The 18,816-nt window shown below is 39.0% G+C and overlaps 1 protein-coding gene across 1 annotated transcript; it reads right to left on the bottom strand.

The window, feature by feature from the left end:
- Positions 1-4,172: 4,172 nt before the first annotated feature.
- Positions 4,173-17,347, bottom strand: vps45 (vacuolar protein sorting 45 homolog). Its single transcript, XM_023279509.3, is given in 16 exon segments — positions 4,173-5,083; positions 5,237-5,368; positions 6,493-6,614; positions 7,183-7,290; positions 7,432-7,480; positions 7,482-7,588; positions 8,892-9,059; positions 9,857-9,970; positions 10,747-10,881; positions 11,839-11,949; positions 13,225-13,362; positions 14,650-14,718; positions 15,213-15,292; positions 15,644-15,704; positions 15,968-16,102; positions 17,086-17,347. Coding segments are annotated over 16 exon segments (1,710 nt in total). The 5' UTR covers positions 17,179-17,347; the 3' UTR covers positions 4,173-4,995.
- Positions 17,348-18,816: the final 1,469 nt, after the last annotated feature.

The raw sequence follows: 18,816 nt of genomic DNA, 5'->3' as shown, positions 1-18,816 counted from the left end.
GCAGAGCAGCTGGAAGCGATCCAAACTGATGGACACCTGAACCCTGGACAGTCACCTACTCACTGTAAATATTATGTCCATACAGGTATTGATTTATGCTTGTACACCACGTTCACTGAACTGTTCTCACTTCAGTTGTAGTTTCTGTCTTTTACTGCCACTGACAGTGATAATGTAATACTGCTGCCTTTTGTTGTGTCTTTCTATGGTCAGTTTGCATCTCTTTGTGGTCATTTTGTGTCGCTTTCTGTTCATTTTGTGTCTTTTTGTAGTCATTCTGTGTCTCTTTGTGTCCATTTTGTGTCTTTTTGTGGTCATTTTGTGTCTCTTTGTGTCCATTTTGGGCCTCTTTCTGTTCATTATGTATCTATTTGTGGTCATTTTTTGTCTCTTTGTGTCCATTTTGTGCCTCTTTCTGGTAATTTTGTGTCTATTTGTGGTCATTTTGTGTGTCTTTGTGTTCATTTTGTGCCTCTTCCTGGTCATTTTTTGTCTCTTTGTGTCCATTTTGTGCCTCTTTCTGGTCATTTTGTGTCTATTTGTGTTCATTTTGTGTGTCTTTGTGTTCATTTTGTGACTCTTCCTGGTCATTTTGGATCTCTTTGTGTCCATTTTGTGCCTCTTTCTGGTCATTTTGTGTCTCTGGTTATTTCGTGCTTCTTTCTGATCATTTTGTGTCTCTTTGTGCTTGCTTTGCATCATTTTGTGGTCATGTTGTGTCTTGTGGTCGTCTTGTGTCTTTGCAGTCATTTTGTGATTGTTTTGCAACTCTTTGTAGTTGCTTTGTGGTTGTTCTGTGGTCATATTGTGTGATTTTAAGATTTTTTGCAGGTATAAATCCAAGGACCTGTGGTCACTTTGTTTTGTGTCTGTAGTTGTTTTGTGTCTCATGGTTTTTTGTTTCTCTTTGTGGTTTATTATGTCTCAGTGTAATTGTTTTGTGTCCTTTTGTGGTTGTTTTGTGGCTCTCTGTGGCTCTTTTTGTCAGTTTGAGTCTCTGTGTGTAGTTTTGTGTCCATCCAGTCTGTTGGTGACTCACCGGGCTCGACCAGCTCCATGGTGTGGTTGGACTTCTCGGGATCAGGAATCGTCATGTTGAGACGAAAGATGAGACATTTTCCACCCCTGGAAAAAACAAAACTTATGTTGCAGAAAGCAAACCTCAACCTGAGAGTACGAGGCTCCACAGACAGACCCACAACACTGTGCTGCTGTGTGATGGACTTACACAACGTTCCTCTCCACCAACAGGAAGGTTTTGTTGTCGCTTCTCGTCTCTACCTCCACCACCGAGCTGTTGGCGTACCTCACTAAGTCTATACCTTGTGGGTAGTCTGAGAAGGCCTCCACCAGAACCCAGCGAGACTCCATAATCTGAGCAGACAGACAGACAGGCGGTAAGAGCTGCAGAAACAACAGGGCTGCATCGTGTTGTGCTGTTGTGTTCCCACCTTGTCCATCTGCTGTGGCTGCACTTTCTCGGGCATGTCACAGTGTTCAGCTGCACTGGTGCTCAGCAGCAGCAGTAGCAGCGCCGCTCTGAACAGAACCTGCATCGTGGATCAACAGAACCTGATGTTTGTGAGTGAAGGGAAATCAGAGCGTCAAGTCTGCTGAAGGCCGACTGGCAGCCCTGATCTGAAGAGTGTTTTTATAGCAGAGCAGCTGGAAGCGATCCAAACTGATGGACACCTGAACCCTGGACAGTCACCTACTCACTGTAAATATTATGTCCATACAGGTATTGATTTATGCTTGTACACCACGTTCACTGAACTGCTCTCACTTCAGTTGTAGTTTCTGTCTTTTACTGCCACTGACAGTGATAATGTAATACTGCTGCCTTTTGTTGTGTCTTTCTATGGTCAGTTTGTGTCTCTTTGTGGTCATTTTGTGTCACTTTCTGGTCATTTTGTGTCTCTTTGTGTCCATTTTGGGCCTCTTTCTGTTCATTATGTGTCTATTTGTGGTCATTTTTGTCTGTGTCCATTTTGTGCCTCTTTCTGGTCATTTTGTGTCTATTTGTGGTCATTTTGTGTGTCTTTGTGTTCATTTTGGGCCTCTTCCTGGTCATTTTGGGTCTCTTTGTGTCCATTTTTTGCCTCTTTCTGGTCATTTTGTGTCTTTCTGGTTATTTCGTGCTTCTTACTGATCATTTTGTGTCTCTTTGTGATCATTTTGTGTCTTTGTGGTAATTTTGTGTTTTTTCTTTTGTATTCACTTTGTGTCTTTGTGGTTATTGTGCATCTGTTGTGTTGGCTTCATGTCTCCTCATGATCATTTCTGTCTCTGTGGTTATTTTTCATCTCCTTGTCATTTTGTGTCCTTACAGTTGTTTTGCATCTCTTTATAATAATTTTGTGTTTCTTTGTATTGACTTTGTGTCTGTTTGTAGTTGTTTTGTCTCTTTGTGGTTATTTGTTAAATCTTTTTGTGGTCGTCTTGATTCTTTGTGAGCAGAATTTGTGTCTCTCTCATACTCTTTGTGGTCTTTCTGTCTCTCTCTGTGGTCATTTTGTGTCTTTTTGTTATTGGTTTGCATATTTTTATGGTTGTCTTCCATCTCTTCGTGGTCATTTTGTGTCTTTTTATGGTCATTTTGTCTCTCTTTATGTTTGGTTTGCGTCTCTTTGTGCTCATTTTGTTAGGGAATTCTGCGATGTTGAGAGAAGAATCAGGAGGCAAACTCAGAGACACTCTGGAGACTCAGATGGCTGATGTTGAGAATAAGGTTTACTGATCAGGAGAAATGATACAGCGAGTAACACAGTGATGTGAACACTGGCAGCATCACTTCTGAGGAGTCTCTCTGGTTTGGGGTATATATACAGTTGGGAGGAATGCCATATTTAGATTACAGTCCAAATATAGTGACAGCTTTGTTCATTAGCGCCAACTGGACAATCATATAATCATGTTTTCTTTACAGCAATTGTCTCTTACTGACATATCTTCCTTGGCAGGCATCTGTCTGTCTCAGGGCCGTATTAGGAACAGAGAGTTCATAAACATGTTTACAGCCTCAGTTTGGGAGAAACAGGGGGAACAAGGGTCCAGGCTGACAGCCTGTAGGATAATTTGGGGTGACTTGGTACCTACACTTGATTAAAGGATTTAAGGTGACTGCAGTTGGCAGACGCACTGGCAGCTGGGATGTCATAATCTAACAACTGTGAGGAATTACCTTAGTCATGAGAAAGAGAGTAATTTTTCCTTCACATTTTGCATCTCTTTGTGGTCATTTTGTGTCTCTGTGTCATGACATGTCTTGTTGTGGTCATCTTATGTGTCTTTGCAGTCATTTTGTGATTGCAACTCTTTATGGTTGCTTTGCATCTCTCCATGTCATTTTACATCTCTTTGTGTCATTTTGCATCTGTGGTTGTTCTGTGGTCATATTGTGTCTTTTTAAGATTTTCTTCAGGTAAAAATCCCGGGGCCTGTGGTCATTTGGGTCATGTACCTGGTGGACAGTCCCTCCATAGTGTCACTAGTATGTAACTCCTACACACTTCTCTCATCTGATCTGAAGCTTCACCTCTAATCAGCACTCCCACACTGATTGCTTGTACTAAAAGTTTATCTCTCCTAGACTTATGTACTTGAGCACAAATATATTTCAGGAGCATGAAAGCATCAAAAGTCCTTGAAAAGTAAGAACATTTTAAACAATTCTCTGTAATTCTTTCAGGAAATTGACATTCAGAGAAATCAGTTGACGCGTGTTGAGGACACCAGATGAAGACAAACAGTCCAACAGTCCACACTGTTTTCTTGCTAAACTGGTGAGGCAGCAGTTCTTATACCTCAAAAACCTGCAAACAGAACTGGACTGAGCCAGACTCCACAACCAGCTGATATTTTAAAGGTTGTCTAATGTTTGCACAGTTACAAACGCAGTTCACTGTTTTTATTTATGCTCTTCTGCAAAAATTGATTTTATTTTGTGAGACATTTATACATACCATTAGATGTAAGCTGAGAGGAAAATACAGTTATAACCCAGGACATGTTTTCATTTATGTTATATTAAAAAGAATCAGAACAGACTAGAGTCTGTAGCATCTGAAAGTAGAATTTCATAAACACAAAGCTGGTTGATTTTAATGACTGATGTTCAGACGCCATAATTTCACCGTTGGCGTATTTGATGGAAAACAAAATGCAGCGAGTCGTAGTTCTCTTTTATTCATATTCAGTCACACAGAGAATTTAAAGGGACATTCCACTCCATTCACAGATCCAGAAAGTGTTTCTGCTGTTTCAAACTAAATATGGAAACAAGAATCAGACTTGACAGCAGGTTAACTGAGCTGCAAACACCTGAAGCAGCTTTTTTCAGAGCTGAAATATTGAAAGAAGTGAAACTGTGTTGCATTTTATTCCAGTGGGAACACGTTTGGTCCAGATACAGTTTGAGAAAATTTCTGGTTTCTCAGGCTGCAACTGTACGAAACATCAACACATCACGGAATAAAAAATTTTCATAACTTCAAGTGCAACATTTCATCAGTGTTACCAGTTATTGTCTATTAGCTACAGCATGCTAGCAGGGTTAGCCTTTAAAGCTGCAGACACTGTGACTGTTATGAATTTTGTGCCATGTGTTGACTCACACTTCCATCTCTGCTCACACTGTGTGGTTTATTTTACTAAATAATTACAAAAATGTGATTTTATTCTGATCTGCTGAATCCAAAATGTGACTGGGCTGTGAGTGTAGCGCACTCTTACAACCTTAGCAACATAAAAGAGAGTCCAATACAATGGATTTACACAAAATCGTCTTTTCGGACGCCAGTGGCATTGTTCAGGTTGTTTTTATTATTCTGACCACCTCGTGTTTGGAAACGGAAGCTCCTCAGAGTCCAGGTGATTCACAGAAACGTCACGTTGTTTCTTCAAAGACACAAACACAGACGGAGGGAATGATGCTGTTTGTCCGACGACAGGTGAAGAGGAAAAGGAAAAAAGGAGGAGAGCTGGTGTGTGGGTTCAACGCCTGTTGCCATGGCGACCGCTTCCGTGCGCTCTGTCGCCGCCGGTGCTGTGACCCGTCGTCAACATCACTTCCTCCAGGAAACTAACGGAGAGACAAAGAGAGAAGTAAAGACACCTGGACAGGTTTCACAAGCATTCACCTGTGTGTGTGTGTGTGTGTGTGTGTGTGTGTGTGTGTGTGTGTGTGTGTGTGTGTGTGTGTGTGTGCGTGTGCGTGTGCGTGTGCATGCGTTACCTCTTTGTGTTGTGGATGCTACTTCCTCCCAGCACGATTCGGACTCCAGGTGTGGTTCTGTTCAGGTTGTAAACAGTCAGAGCTTCTTCGTACGTGGCTCCACCGATAACAAACACCAGGATGTCCTGAGGCCTGAAACACATTTTCATCGTGTGACCTTCGTCTGCAGATCACCTGTCTCAAATGTATTACCGTAATTTCCGGACTATAAGCCGCTACTTTTTTCTCACGCTTTGAACTCTGCGGCTTATACAACGATGCAGCTCATTTATAGATTTTTAAGGGCGAGCTTCATGCCATCAATACATTTAGCCTCGTCACATCAGACCAATGAAATTACCGAACAGGTCACAGTGGACCAATGAAAGTTTTCGAATTAAATCAAACACACTCACACTAAATTCTTCAGATCAGTCATTTTGCGCTTCATGCACACACCTCATCATGGAAAACACACGAAGAAATGCATATGATGCAGCTTTTAAGTTAAAGGCAATGGATCTGCCTGTCGAAGAAGGAAACAGAGCTGCTGCATGTTAGCTTGGCATCAATGAATGGTGAGACGTTGGAGTCGGCAGCATGAACTGGCTCAGTGCGTTTCACTGCCGTGTTACAGGCACAGTTCGGAAAAAAGCATTTATTTGATTAAAAGTTAAAAAAATCTTTCTGTGTAAATATCTCATGTTACAACGTGGACACCTGCGGCTTACAGATAAGTGCGGCCTATGTATGTACAAAATGTTTTTTCTTTTTAAATTTAGTGGCTGCGGCTTATATTGTGCGCTCAATAGTCCGGAAATTACGGTACTTCTCTCTCAGGTACCTGTTAAGGTGGGCTACTTGACTGGGTTGTGTGTTACCTTTTTCTTGGGTGTGCGTTACAAGTCTCTAAGGTGTGTGATGACGGTACCTGTTTCTAAAATGTGTTACCTGTATTAAATGCGTTCTGCCTATCGCTCAGATGTGGGTTATCTCTCTCCTTGTATAAAATACGTATGTAGGGGAAAAAAGGAATCTGCAACAGAGCTGAGGAAGTTTAGGGGAGCGATTCTCATTTACCTGTTACCTGGCTCACACAAATGTTACCTGTCTCTCAGATGTGGGTTACCTGTCTGTGTGTAACCTGTCTCTAGGATGTGTTGCGCCCCTTAGATGTGTGTTGCCAGTCTCTCAGGTGTGTTACTTGTCTCTCAAGTGTGTCTCTTTGGTGTGTTACCTCCGTCTAGAATGTGTTACCTGTAACTCAGGTGTGTTACCTGTCTCTGAGGCTGCTGGCTCCCAGGTAGGGGAACTGACCGTCTCTGAGGCGACCTTTGATCAGCTGATCCAGAGTGTCATGAAGCAGCGGCTGATGCTGAGTGTAAACGTTCTCCACCCCCTGAACACACACATCAGAAACACAACATCGTGCTGTTACATGCAGCTATTTTAGCGTTCACTGATAGAACACGTGTTTTTGGTGTTTTCTCGTATCACATAGTTGTTTCAGAGTCCACAGGTGAGTCACAGGTGTTGCAGCAGAACACATGAAGTAGAGTCTTAACCAGTCAGCTCTTTACATATGCTAATTTATACATATTTGATCAGCTTTAATAAATCAATATACAGCCACCAGAACAGATATGACACATTTTTAAGACATGCTAATAGCAGATAAAAACTTTACTGTCCGTTCCATGCTCACAAAGGCTCATGTTTTAAAAATAATCAATGTAAAGCAGAGATGATAAACTATTGCACAAATCACATTTTAATTGTGAAATTTACTTTTGGCAACTTTGGAGAAACTGAAATCACTGCTGGTTGTACTGTGTGTGTGTGTGTGTGTGTGTGTGTGTGTGTGTGTGTGTGTGTGTGTGTGTGTGTGTGTGTGTGTGTGTGTGTGTGTGTGTGTGTGTGTGTGTGTGTGTGTGTGTGTGTGTGTGTGTGTGTGCGTGTGTGTATACCTTGAGTCCTTTGAAGAACTGTTTGGTGATGGCGACGGCGTCCGTAGGCGTGATGAGGTCACTTCCTCTGACTCTCTTCCCTCCGTACTCCACCACAGACTGAACCATCTGAGAGAAGCAGGTTATGAACTTTACTGCCCTCCAGAGGCAAAATGAAGAACTACATGTTTGTGCAAACTTCTACAACCTGAATGTGACGGTATTGAAAATATTCTGAATCACAGCCGACTACTGCGGCGTCGTGGTTACCCTGCGGTGGCGTTCGGACACTCCTCTCCTGCTCAGCTCGTCCATCAGAGGGGAGGATGCTGCTGCTGTGACGTTCGTATCTTAAAGCGTAGAGCATGACGAGACGGACGGCGTCCAGCTCCGACAGACGAGGATTCTGCAGCAGCCGACGGACGCTCTGAAAGAAAACACAGAAAACCCCATTAGAGCTTCTTTGAGACTCGCCACAGCTCCTTCAGAGTTTGTTACAGCTCTGTACAGATTATTTTAACCTCATTACTGCTTTTTACAGCTACTTTAGGTTACTACAGCTTATTAGAACTCACTTAAAGCTTGTTAAAGTTATTACAGCTCATTTAAAGAATTTTAATACTCTTTAGAGTTACTCTAAAGAGCTTGTTATGGCTCCTCACAGCTCTTGACAGCTCCTTTTAAGCTTGTTCTACCTATATGCAGCTGTTCTAAAGCATATTACAACCATTTTAAAGCTCAATGCAGCTTTTACAGTCTTGTAACGTTCAGCGTTAGAACTCTCTTAAAGCTCGCTATAGCTACTAGATGTCATTTAAAGCTCACCTAAAACTCTTTACATCTTCTGTAGAACTCTTTTAAAGGTTGTTATGGCACCTGTGCATCTCCTTTAAAGCTCATTATGGTTCCTTAGCTTATCACAGCTTCTTCAAAGCTCAATGCTGCTTCTCTAGAGCTCATTACGCCTCCTTACAGATCATTTAAAGCTCCTTTAAAGATGTAACAAGATTTAACCTGTTACATCTAGTTGCAGCTCTTTTAAAGGTCGTTACACTTAAAGCTTCTCTAACATTTGTTCCATCTACTACAGCTCAATTAAAGCTCTTTAGAACTCAGTAACCTCGTTAGAGCCTCTTCAAAATTTTCTCCTTTACAGTTTGTTACAGCTCTTTACAGCTTCTTTAAAGCTCCTTTAGAGCTCTTTATGGCTTCTTCAGAACTTGTTGCAGCTTTTTACATCTGTTTTAAAACTTTTATGAATCCTTTGCAGCTTCTTTAAAGCTCACTATAGATTTCTACGACTCCTTCAAGGTTGATACAGCTTAGTACAACTTTTACAGTTACCTTAAAGATATTTAGAACTCTTTTAAGGTTTCTTACAGCTCCTGTTCAGCCTATTACATCTCTTCACAGCTCATTATAGCAACTACAGCTTCTTTAATGTTCATTGCTGCTCTTTTAAAGCTTGTTACATTTGCTGCAGCTGTTTAAAAACTCATTACAGCTTCTTTAAAGCCTGTTAGAACTATTTTAAAGTTCTTCACAGTTCATCACAGCTTGTTCAGGCTCCATTAAAGCTTGTTGCAGCTCTATAAACAAACAAACAAGCACAAAACTAATGTACTGTCTGTATGATCATATTCTTTTTCATTTCTAACACATTCCTCCATTGGTAGGGAATGGTTTAGATGTGGAGCTGAGGTGGATAAATCACCTGGACAGTGAATTACCTGCTGAGCGTTGGAGTGGTCGTTCTGACAGGCCAGCTCCTGCTCCACCTCCGACACTTCCATCAGCTGCCGCTCCGACACCAGCCGGGACAGTTCCCCCACCACCGTCACATGTTTGGACACGGTGCCCGACATCTTCTTGAACTGGGGGTAGTTATCTACAAATGCCTGCAGGGACGACAGCACACACAAGTCCAGCCAAGTCCACTTTATCTATATAGCACATTTACAAAAAAACACAACCAAGGTTGACCAAAGTGCTTTACAGATCAAAAATAGAAAACAAGATATAATCTGTAAGGAATATAGAGAGGAAGATAAACGGTGGCATATATCAAGGTGTCAGCAATCAACTACAATTAAAAGCCAGAGAGTACATATGTGCCTTCAGCAGGCATTTGAAATTATCAAGAGACCTAATTCTAGTTCTAATTTTAACAGGTAAGCGATTCCACAGAAAAGGCTAAGTCACCTCAGTTTCTGAGTCTTGATCTGGGAACTTTAAGAACCATCTGATTGGCAGACCTCAGCGATAAAACTGGACATATAAAAATTCAGATAAATAACAAGGTGCAAATCTATCTAACACCTTAAAAACAAGCAATAAAATCTTTAAAACAATTCTAAAATAGACAGGAAGCCAGAGGAGTGAGGCTAAAACTGGAGGGATGTGTTCCCGTTTTTTTGTCCCTGTTAGAAATCGGGCAGCAGCATTTTGTACCAGCTGGAACCATCGAAGAGACGCCTGATCAAAGCCGATATACAGAGTTGCAGTAGTCTAGCCTAGATGTGATAAAAGCATGTATAACTATCTCAAAGTTGTTGTGGGAGAGATAGGGCTTTACTTCGGTCCACAGCCTCAACTGAAAGAATCCGGTTTTTAAAACTGAACTGATTTGTTTGTCAAACATCTGGAACAACTGCTGAGGGTCTTTAAACCACTGGACATCACATCCAACTCTGACCTTCATGTCTGTGATGGACTCGAGCTTCTGTTGTCCTTTCGGTCTTTTCTTCTGGAAATCCTCCATCAGGTTCTTTATGTTGGTGCCGATCTCCCCAAAGTTCAGGTAAAGGTTCTAACGTAGGAACACAGAAAGAGACAGAATAATAAATGTTCCACCTCCAGTCTGGGTTGGATAAGAGTCTGTTTCTGCTATTTGATTTTAGTCAAAGTGTGCTGGTGGAAAAATACAATTTCAAATAATAATATATTGTTAAACTGATTCAGAAAAAATGTTTGACAGGTTGAATTATTCTTTTATTTTCTTCACAAACTGTGTTTACTTTGCATTTTTTCATTCCTGCTGTTTCAGGTGCCACCACACAAGGAACTCAATTAGCAGATTTTTACTGTGTTTTCCATAAACCGTTATTATAACATGTTGTATATTTTAGATTTAATGCATGTAAATTAATTTATTGTGTGTGTTTTCAATTAATAACTTACTTAACTGAAGATAAGATTAATAAAAATACACAAAAAGGAAAAAGTATCATAAGATTTGTCAGGCACCATCAGTCCTCTAAGGGACTGAACAGCTGCTGCTCCATCGTTTTTTATAATCATTAACCACAGAATCATTGACTTATTTTTGTTGTTCACAGACCTGTCCACCTCCAGGCAACCCATAAGGAATGAATGAGGTATGATTTTAATTAAACTGAGAGAAAAAATGAACCTGAGTGTGACGTTGTGAAAACACTTTTTCTGTCCGTTGGAGTTCAGACTTTAAACACAACAAAATGCAGATCTGAACTAATCACTTAAAAAACAGAAGAAGACAGTTTAAGCTCGCTAAGATGTGATTCGAAGTGAAAGTGTAAAAATGTTTTTCAGTGTCTTCAGACTCACGTTGGCATAGAACTCGTCGTTCTCCGCAGACAGAACCACTTCTCTCAGGTCTTTGCTGATCCCCGGGACTCTGGATAAGTCGATCCTGTTGTTGTTCAGACCGAGCAGCTCGTGGACCATCGCCTGGTACGTCCACTGCAACACACAAACACAAAAACACTGAGCTGCTTCATCCTCTGGAGCTTTAACAGAGAATACAGGTATGAAGGAAACATGTCAAGAGGAGATTTACATCAGAGTTACATTCTAAAACTAATTGTTTTTCTCAGGAAAAGCTCAACAAATGTGTACATTTATGCAAATTTTATGAAAAGACAGATAATTAAATAAAATTATGCAACACACCTAACCTGCATTTAAAACACTAAATAAAACACTGCACTCCTTAACTCATAACTATGTCTTTTTTTCTCATAATTACAAGGAATAAATCTCAAACTGATTTTGTAAAAGATCTTACAATTACATTAAAAACCTCATTATTACAGGAGAAAAGTTATAATTACAAGAAAAGATCTAATAATACTGAAAAATATTTCATAATTATGCTAAAAGTTGTCATAATTTCAGAAAAATACTTTAGAATTAAAATTAAAGCTGTCCTAATTTATTAAATGTATTTTTAAGTACATTAAAAGATGCCTTAACTACAAAAAAGATCTCAATGATAAGTATTTTGTAATATAAAAAAATCTTGCAATTTAATAAAATTGTCTAAATTAGGAGAAATTATCTCATAATTAAAACAAATAATTATTGAATTAAACAAATTTTAAAATCTTGTGACAAGAAACGATCTCAAATTCTGAAAAATACTTTCTAATATTCTGTAATAAATATTGAAAGATATGGTAATTACAAAAAGATCTCTATTTTGTAATATAAATATCATTTTAGTCAAAAATCTCATAATTAAAAACATTTCCAAAAAAAACCCATAGTACTTCTGAAAAACATTTTGTAAAAGATCTCACGATTATGAGAAACTTACATTCATCACCTGAACTAAGAAACTGAATAAAACTGAAGCACACAGCCTGTTTGTTGTTACGACCTGATGATGTCACAGAGCGCAACACTGTGATTGGTCACCTGGTTGAGCAGCGGCGTGATGGCGTCGTCGCTCCGGTCCAGGATCAGCAGCAGAGGAGGAACTTCAGTCTTCCGGAAGTCAAACAGCTCGTATTCCTTGGTGATGATTTGCTGAAAACAGACAGACAGAGTTAAAGTAAAAGTTCTCATACAGCAGTCTGGTCAAAGTTCATCAGCTGCATGTGCTTCAAGTATTAACACTAAAAATCATACATAAGGGATCAGGGCTAAACATGAAATGTAACAGTATACATCAGAACTACAGCAACTGTTAATTCATGGATATAAAAAAAAAATTCTAACAAAAATTACATTTTTTTTTTCTTTTTTGAGCTTCTAAGATAAGAATTGTTTTTCATTGTCTTCAATGAAACCTCTTTGCATTTTGGGCAGTTGGTTTACTGCAACCAGACGTCACTTTGGTCTCTCTAAACAAACAAACAAACAAAAAACCTTTCTCTGTATTTCTGTTCAGCAATTTATAATCTCAATTTTTAACAGGAAAATAATCAACTGCTAAACTAATAATAAAAATCTGAGTCGGACATCTGCAAACTCATGAAACTCCTGCTTTTCTTGCTGCACTGACACATTTTTTAACATGTTTAAAGAAAATACTTCAGTAATTTCATGCATCTTGTACCTGTAGTGCAGGAGAAACTACAACATTTACCTCTGAACTGTAATGGAATCACCGCCACTAGAAATATTCAAGTACATTGAAACTATAGTTTCCAAACAGTTTCTGGGCTTTTTTTGGCTACGGTTAAAGTAGAGAGAACTCAGAAATATCTTTTGTGCACTTTACCAAATTTACAATGCCATAAATCTAGCAAAGATGAGATTAAAGTTTAATTTCTGTGGTAATATATTTTACACAAAAATGAAAAATCCTGGAATCAACATCAATAATAAAGTTTTATCTTATCTTCCGTACAAAATTTTTCCAAGGACACACACGTGTTGCAAATACTGCCTCCATATTTAATTTGTTTACGTACGTGTCTCCTCTCTGTTCTTTGTAAACACAAACTGCAGTTCAGCTGAAAAACCCTTGAATTTTTATTATGTAGCTGAGTCACCAAGAAAGCAGATTTGTTTTGTTTTAACAGCATCTAGTTTCAGCAAATGGTTTATGCGACAATTATTTTTTTTAATGAGCCACAAACAATAAAGTGCTTTTGATCAAATATCCCAAAGGAATGGAACAATACAGCTAAGAAGTTCAAGGACCATCTGAATTCTGGCTGTTTTTAGAGTTTCTCATTGACAAATGTTGGAATGTTTGCAATGTTAGGTGGGATTTTTAGTTCAGAGGATTCAGTACATCACTTGAGTAAACAGTGAGGTCGTGTTTGATAGAAGCGTTGCTGTTGCCATGGATACCTTGACGCTCTCGGCTAGGCGTTTGGACATGTCCGAGGACAGCTGGTAGCGGATCATCGGACATTTCTTCAGAGCGAGGAGGACGGAGGTCAGACCCTGAGTGCAGCGAGACAACATGGAGGGTTCCCAGCTCCGGCCCTGAAACACAAAGACACACCATCAGTATAAAGTCCATTTAATCACACCATCTCACTGAGAACACACAGGACCAGAACAACACCAGAGAACACAGAACACAGTCAGAAACCCATCACATAATGAAGCTGTAGAGTTTCTGAAGGCCTTCTAGAGAATAACTGAAACCAGTTCTGTAAACGTTAGCAGGAACATAAAGCTTCTGTAGTTTCTAGATTTATGTGTGAGGCAACAAATACGGTCATAAGGTCAGACAAATATTCATAATTTACCATCTTTACACCCCCACAGCAGATTACAAATGAAGCAATCAAGCTGTAATTGAAGAAAAATGGGCAATTTTTGCGCCTGAGTAAAAAAAGTCATTCCTGAACAGTCAGTGCAATATTTTAGTTGAAGCGGAAAGTCTACAAATTTAATTTATATAGCAATTTACAACAGCACAAAGGGTGACCAAAGTGTTTTACAGTAAAACAAGAGAAAAACTTAAAAACAATACAGTAACTTAAAACAGAAACAGCAGTAAAATATACAATGAAAAAATAAACAGCAATAATACAACACTAAAATATACATCTAAAAGTTAATACATACACGTGGACAAAATTGTTGGTACCCCTCAGTTAATGAAAGAAAAACCCACAATGGTCACAGAAATTATTTCAATCTGACAAAAGTAGTAATAAATAAAAATTCAATTAGAGGACACACCTTGATTGAACATGTCCCTGTGGTCACATTATTTTCAGTCTTTTCTAGGGGTACCATCATTTTTGTCCAGGCCTGTTTCATGAGTTTATTTTTTAAAATAATTCTGTTAAACCACGGTTCAAAAGCAATGTCTGATTTTCATTGGTTAATTTTCATTGATGACCTCAGAGCTCTTTTTTGGTCTCATAAAGCGAAGAGCTACGCTTCAGTCATTGTTTGACTGTTTCATTTCAAATCGACTGCGGTGCTGTACAGAAGGAAAATAATAAATATTCAACTAACAGTTCAGGAGGTTTCAGACTGAATCTGTAAACCCCACAAGTTACTAAATAATCTGCACTGAACATCACATCAGACCAAGATCCCCAACCAAATTTCTCCTCCAATTAAAACAAAGGTACATCCACCAGAAACTCCCGTAGAGCGAGTTTCACTTCATAACAATGTTCTCACAGTCTAAATATCTTATGGACCTCACTGTATCTGCTCTGACAAAAGACCTGCCCTGACGAATGAAATCTGATCTCAGTCACGTGTTTGAGGAGGCAGCAGAAACCAGAGAGCTTTCATGCTTCTTACCCTGGCGACTCCCTGCAGATTGAGGGAGAACAGATGAGGGTTCACAGCAATGAAGTCTCCATAAAATTCCTGCAAAATTGCACAGATACGCTCAGTAAGGCAAGTTTATTTGCACAGCACATTTCAACAACACAGCAATTCAACATACGTCACATGAAACATAAAAAGCATCAAGACAAAGTGTAAACAAAACATAAGCGGTATAAAATGACTTTTCAACTGAATGAAAGGAGTTAATTACAGAATAAACAAGTAAGATAAGAGAGAAAGTAAGTTACAGTGCAGTTTAACATATTCAGTTGCCTCAGATTTGGTTTAATGAGCGCCAGAGACTAACAGAAAGGTCTTTAATCTTAGTTTAAGAGAACTGAGAGTTGAAGGAGTTGGTTCCAAATGTGTGTAAGAACTCAAAGCTTTTCATCATTTTCTTGCCCTGTCCATCAAAAAGCTTTCAACAGTGTAAACAAGGACATCAGCTGCAGCGTGACAATTCAGCAGCAGCTTTAATTAATGCAGCAGAAGAAGAAGCAGTCTGTGAGCTGCAGCTGGATCCTGAGACTCACCTGGACTTCAGCCACCACTTCCTGTTCATCAGCTTCAGCCAGAGCTTTGATCTCACTCTTACTGATCACGTTACTGAAGTCTGAAACACACACGGAGCAGTGAGACAACTATTCAGCGTTAAACAACCCAGAACAAAAAGCTGCTGTGGTTTTATCTCATAAACATCAGACATACTTAACTAGATTAGCTTAGCTGATTTTTAAAAAGGTATTTCTGAAGGTTTAACCTGCACAAACCAAACTCCGTTAAGGACTGAGAGGTTTCCTCAGTGGAGTCTGATAGAACCACAACGGTACCCAACTATCACTAAAGCTTTCTCTGGCAGGTTCTGAACTGTCCTCTCTGTGTTTGGATTTCTGGAAGCTCATTCTGATGGACATCAGAGATAATGATATCCTCATTTGTATTCAGTGTTACTGAGGCAACTTACAGATGAAGTAGACGCTGTACTTTGGCCTCCTCAGCTCCTGGATCAAGTGTTCTACGTTCTCCTGTGGGAAACATACAAACATGGTGTTAATTTCTTAAAGCAACAATAAATCTGTGATCACTTTTAATTAAGTTAAATTACATAATGTATACTGTCTTTTTCTACTTGTGTATTTGTATCTGTATATTGTCATTTGGTTTTGTTACCTGCCGAGGGACTACAGGCACATATTATTCACTATACTATAATCCGGCACGTTTAGATCTTGTGATTATCATCTTTATAAATGGTATCACTCAGCCAGATAGTCAGACGGTTCTGTACCTTCGTGGGTCTGAGGAAACAAATGGCCTTCAGGTGCTTCATGCTGTCTCTGCTCTGGGAGTCGATCCGTTCAAACAGGTAAACCTCCTTCTGCAGGATCTCCGACTGTGTGTACACCACACTCACTATACTGGTCTGAACACACACATATGCAGGTTTAGTTTAACTGCACCAGAGTGACAGCTCAAAAATGTGACAAGTAACAGCAGCAGTAAATGTATCAGCACCAGGAATAATACCAGTAACAACCGCACAGCACCACAAATAATACAGGGTTTCTGCAGAAATCAGCCAGTCAAATTTAATGCTTTTCAATGCCATTTTAATGCTATACTGTAAAAATTTTAATGCCGTGACCGTGAACACAACAAATTACACGGGTTTGTTTTTTTTGTAAAAGATGATTTTTATATGAAAACCGTCCCTACATTTCACTATTTCTGACTCCAGAAACCACCCCAGATCACCCACGAGCTGCAGTCATTCTCTGAATTCCACGTTTTCTAGCCATTTTTGCTGGAATTTGCATTTCCCCATTTCCCAGCTCTCCTCCCCTTTCCAAACATGCAGTTTTTTGGCAATATACCCGACCGGCCGCAACAATTATCGCAATGCTTCAACGTGTTTATGGAGATGCACATATCTGATGAATCGCAGTCTGCAATTATTATATTTGTATTATCAAATATTTTTCTTGAAAACGGCAGAAAGAATTTTTAATACCACTGAGAATCAAATGTAATGATTTTTAATGCCATTTAAGGCCTTAATTTTCGCAATGCTTTTTAATGCCCTGCAGAAACCCTGTAATACCAGTGACAATAATAGTACAGCACGAGTATTATTATAGTAACAGCACCAGAATTAGAACCAGTAACAACAATAGCACAACACCAGAAATATTATAGTACCAACACCAGAATTAGTACCAGCAATGCTAGTAACAGAACCAGTAGTACCAGTACCCCGCAGTGCCAGTGGTAGTCTAAGTAGCATTAACAGTAATACACATACCAGTAATAGTAATAGTAGAAATGCCAGTTACAGCACCAGTAGTAGTACCAGTAGTATTATCAACAATAGTATCAGTACCAGAACCGCCCTCCCCGGTATCTCACCGTCTCCTTGTCCATGAGCAGCACCTTCATCCCAGGCCCGCTGTTCTCGATCATCTTGGAGATGTACTGCTTCACTGCGAGCGTCACGTTCATGATGGCGACGCTGGGAAACAACAACAATAACAAATAAACAAACAAACAGCAGCTGTGGGTAAAGTGCTACAGCCTGCCGGGAGGATCTTCTGCCTCTTTCTGCTGGTTCTGGATAAATATCAGCAGATCTACTGCTGCGACAACACAGCTGCACACTTCCTTCCGGGTCCCCGACGTCATCACGTCGACCCACAGCGCCTGCGTGAGAACTTAAAGCCTTTTTTCTTCTCTCTTCATTTTTAGCATTAGTAAAACGGAAACCTGTGTATTAATTTCCATCTAATGTTCTATTTACACCAGTCGAATGGGCCCTGTTAATATAATCTACATGTGTTTACAGTATTTTACTATTATTATTGAGGCACGTAAACTGTATTTTAATGTTCATGCAGAGCTAACTTTAAACTTATTGTGCTGTTGCCTAGTTTAATATACAACTGGTGTGAAGCTTGTATCGGAAGTAAATGAATATTCAGTAATTGCTGATGGAAAGGCAACACAAAACAGTGAAAAAAATCCTAATTTTCTCTAACGTCTGGCATGACGTAAAATTACTTAATCACAGTATTTGATTAAATATGTTTAATTCCTTCAATAGGTAAACATATTAACAAATATATTTTGTACACAAAATAAATATACTGCATGTAAAAAAGGAAAAATAGTAACTGAGTCTAAACAAGATTAGAGTTTTAGAAAAGGAAATAACCTACTAACTAATATTATATAATAAAAGTGTAAGGAATGTAAATCAAATGTAAGACAGCACAAACTGTTTACATCCGTTGCTTGTTTGTGATATAGTAAAAAGGCCAGAGAGGTGTACCATGAAGTGAGTTCAATATAGCCAGACTTTCTCTGTCTAATCCAGCTCAACAAACCTAAAGCCCCAATCATAGATGATGGGTATCAGTGTTTATGAAGTTTATTCATGAACTAAATTTTCTTTATCAAGCTCTGAGCATGCTTGTCAACCAGAAATAAAATTAGAGCTTTAAAAAAATGCTCTTCATTATTTGTAGAAGCTTATAATTATACAAAGAAAGATAGCAGTTTAATATACTGTACAACTGAGAGGTGGTACAAATTGTATGAGCAAGTACATGCAATTTGGTCCTTAAAATTTTTGAGCTAAACATTAGCTTTACAGATAATACTATCAAGCATGTTGAGTGTTAGCTAACTAGCTAACATTAACCCGTTTCAACATACACAATATTGCAATTTAGTGGAAATTTAGCATGTATTTATTTATTCATCTTTAAAAAGTGTCACCTTTATGCTCATCTCATCTCATACCTCTTGTTTTTGAAGTGACATTGTTCTACTTAGCTTACCACATTTGCTAAGCTATCACTTGTTAGCACTTGCTGCTTGTTCAAAATACAACTAAATATGATCAGAGATGTTATAAAGGATGAATAGTTTAATATGATGTTTAACATTTCCATCCATATGTTTAAGACCAACTACACATAGCTGCGCGTGGTTTTGTTGTTGACTATCTTAGTTTTTCTTTTAACGTCACTCAGGTGACTTCCTGTGTAGCAAATTAGCTCAACATTGTTTGCTGGCTGCTGTAAGAGGAAGCTAGCATTTATATATCGTGACTAATAAGCTCCACCTGATACAAATTTA

Source organism: Amphiprion ocellaris, chromosome 15 (genome assembly GCF_022539595.1).
Source record: "Amphiprion ocellaris isolate individual 3 ecotype Okinawa chromosome 15, ASM2253959v1, whole genome shotgun sequence".
In the NCBI taxonomy this organism is placed as follows: Eukaryota; Metazoa; Chordata; class Actinopteri; family Pomacentridae; genus Amphiprion; species Amphiprion ocellaris.
This window is presented reverse-complemented; position numbering and strand designations above follow the sequence as displayed.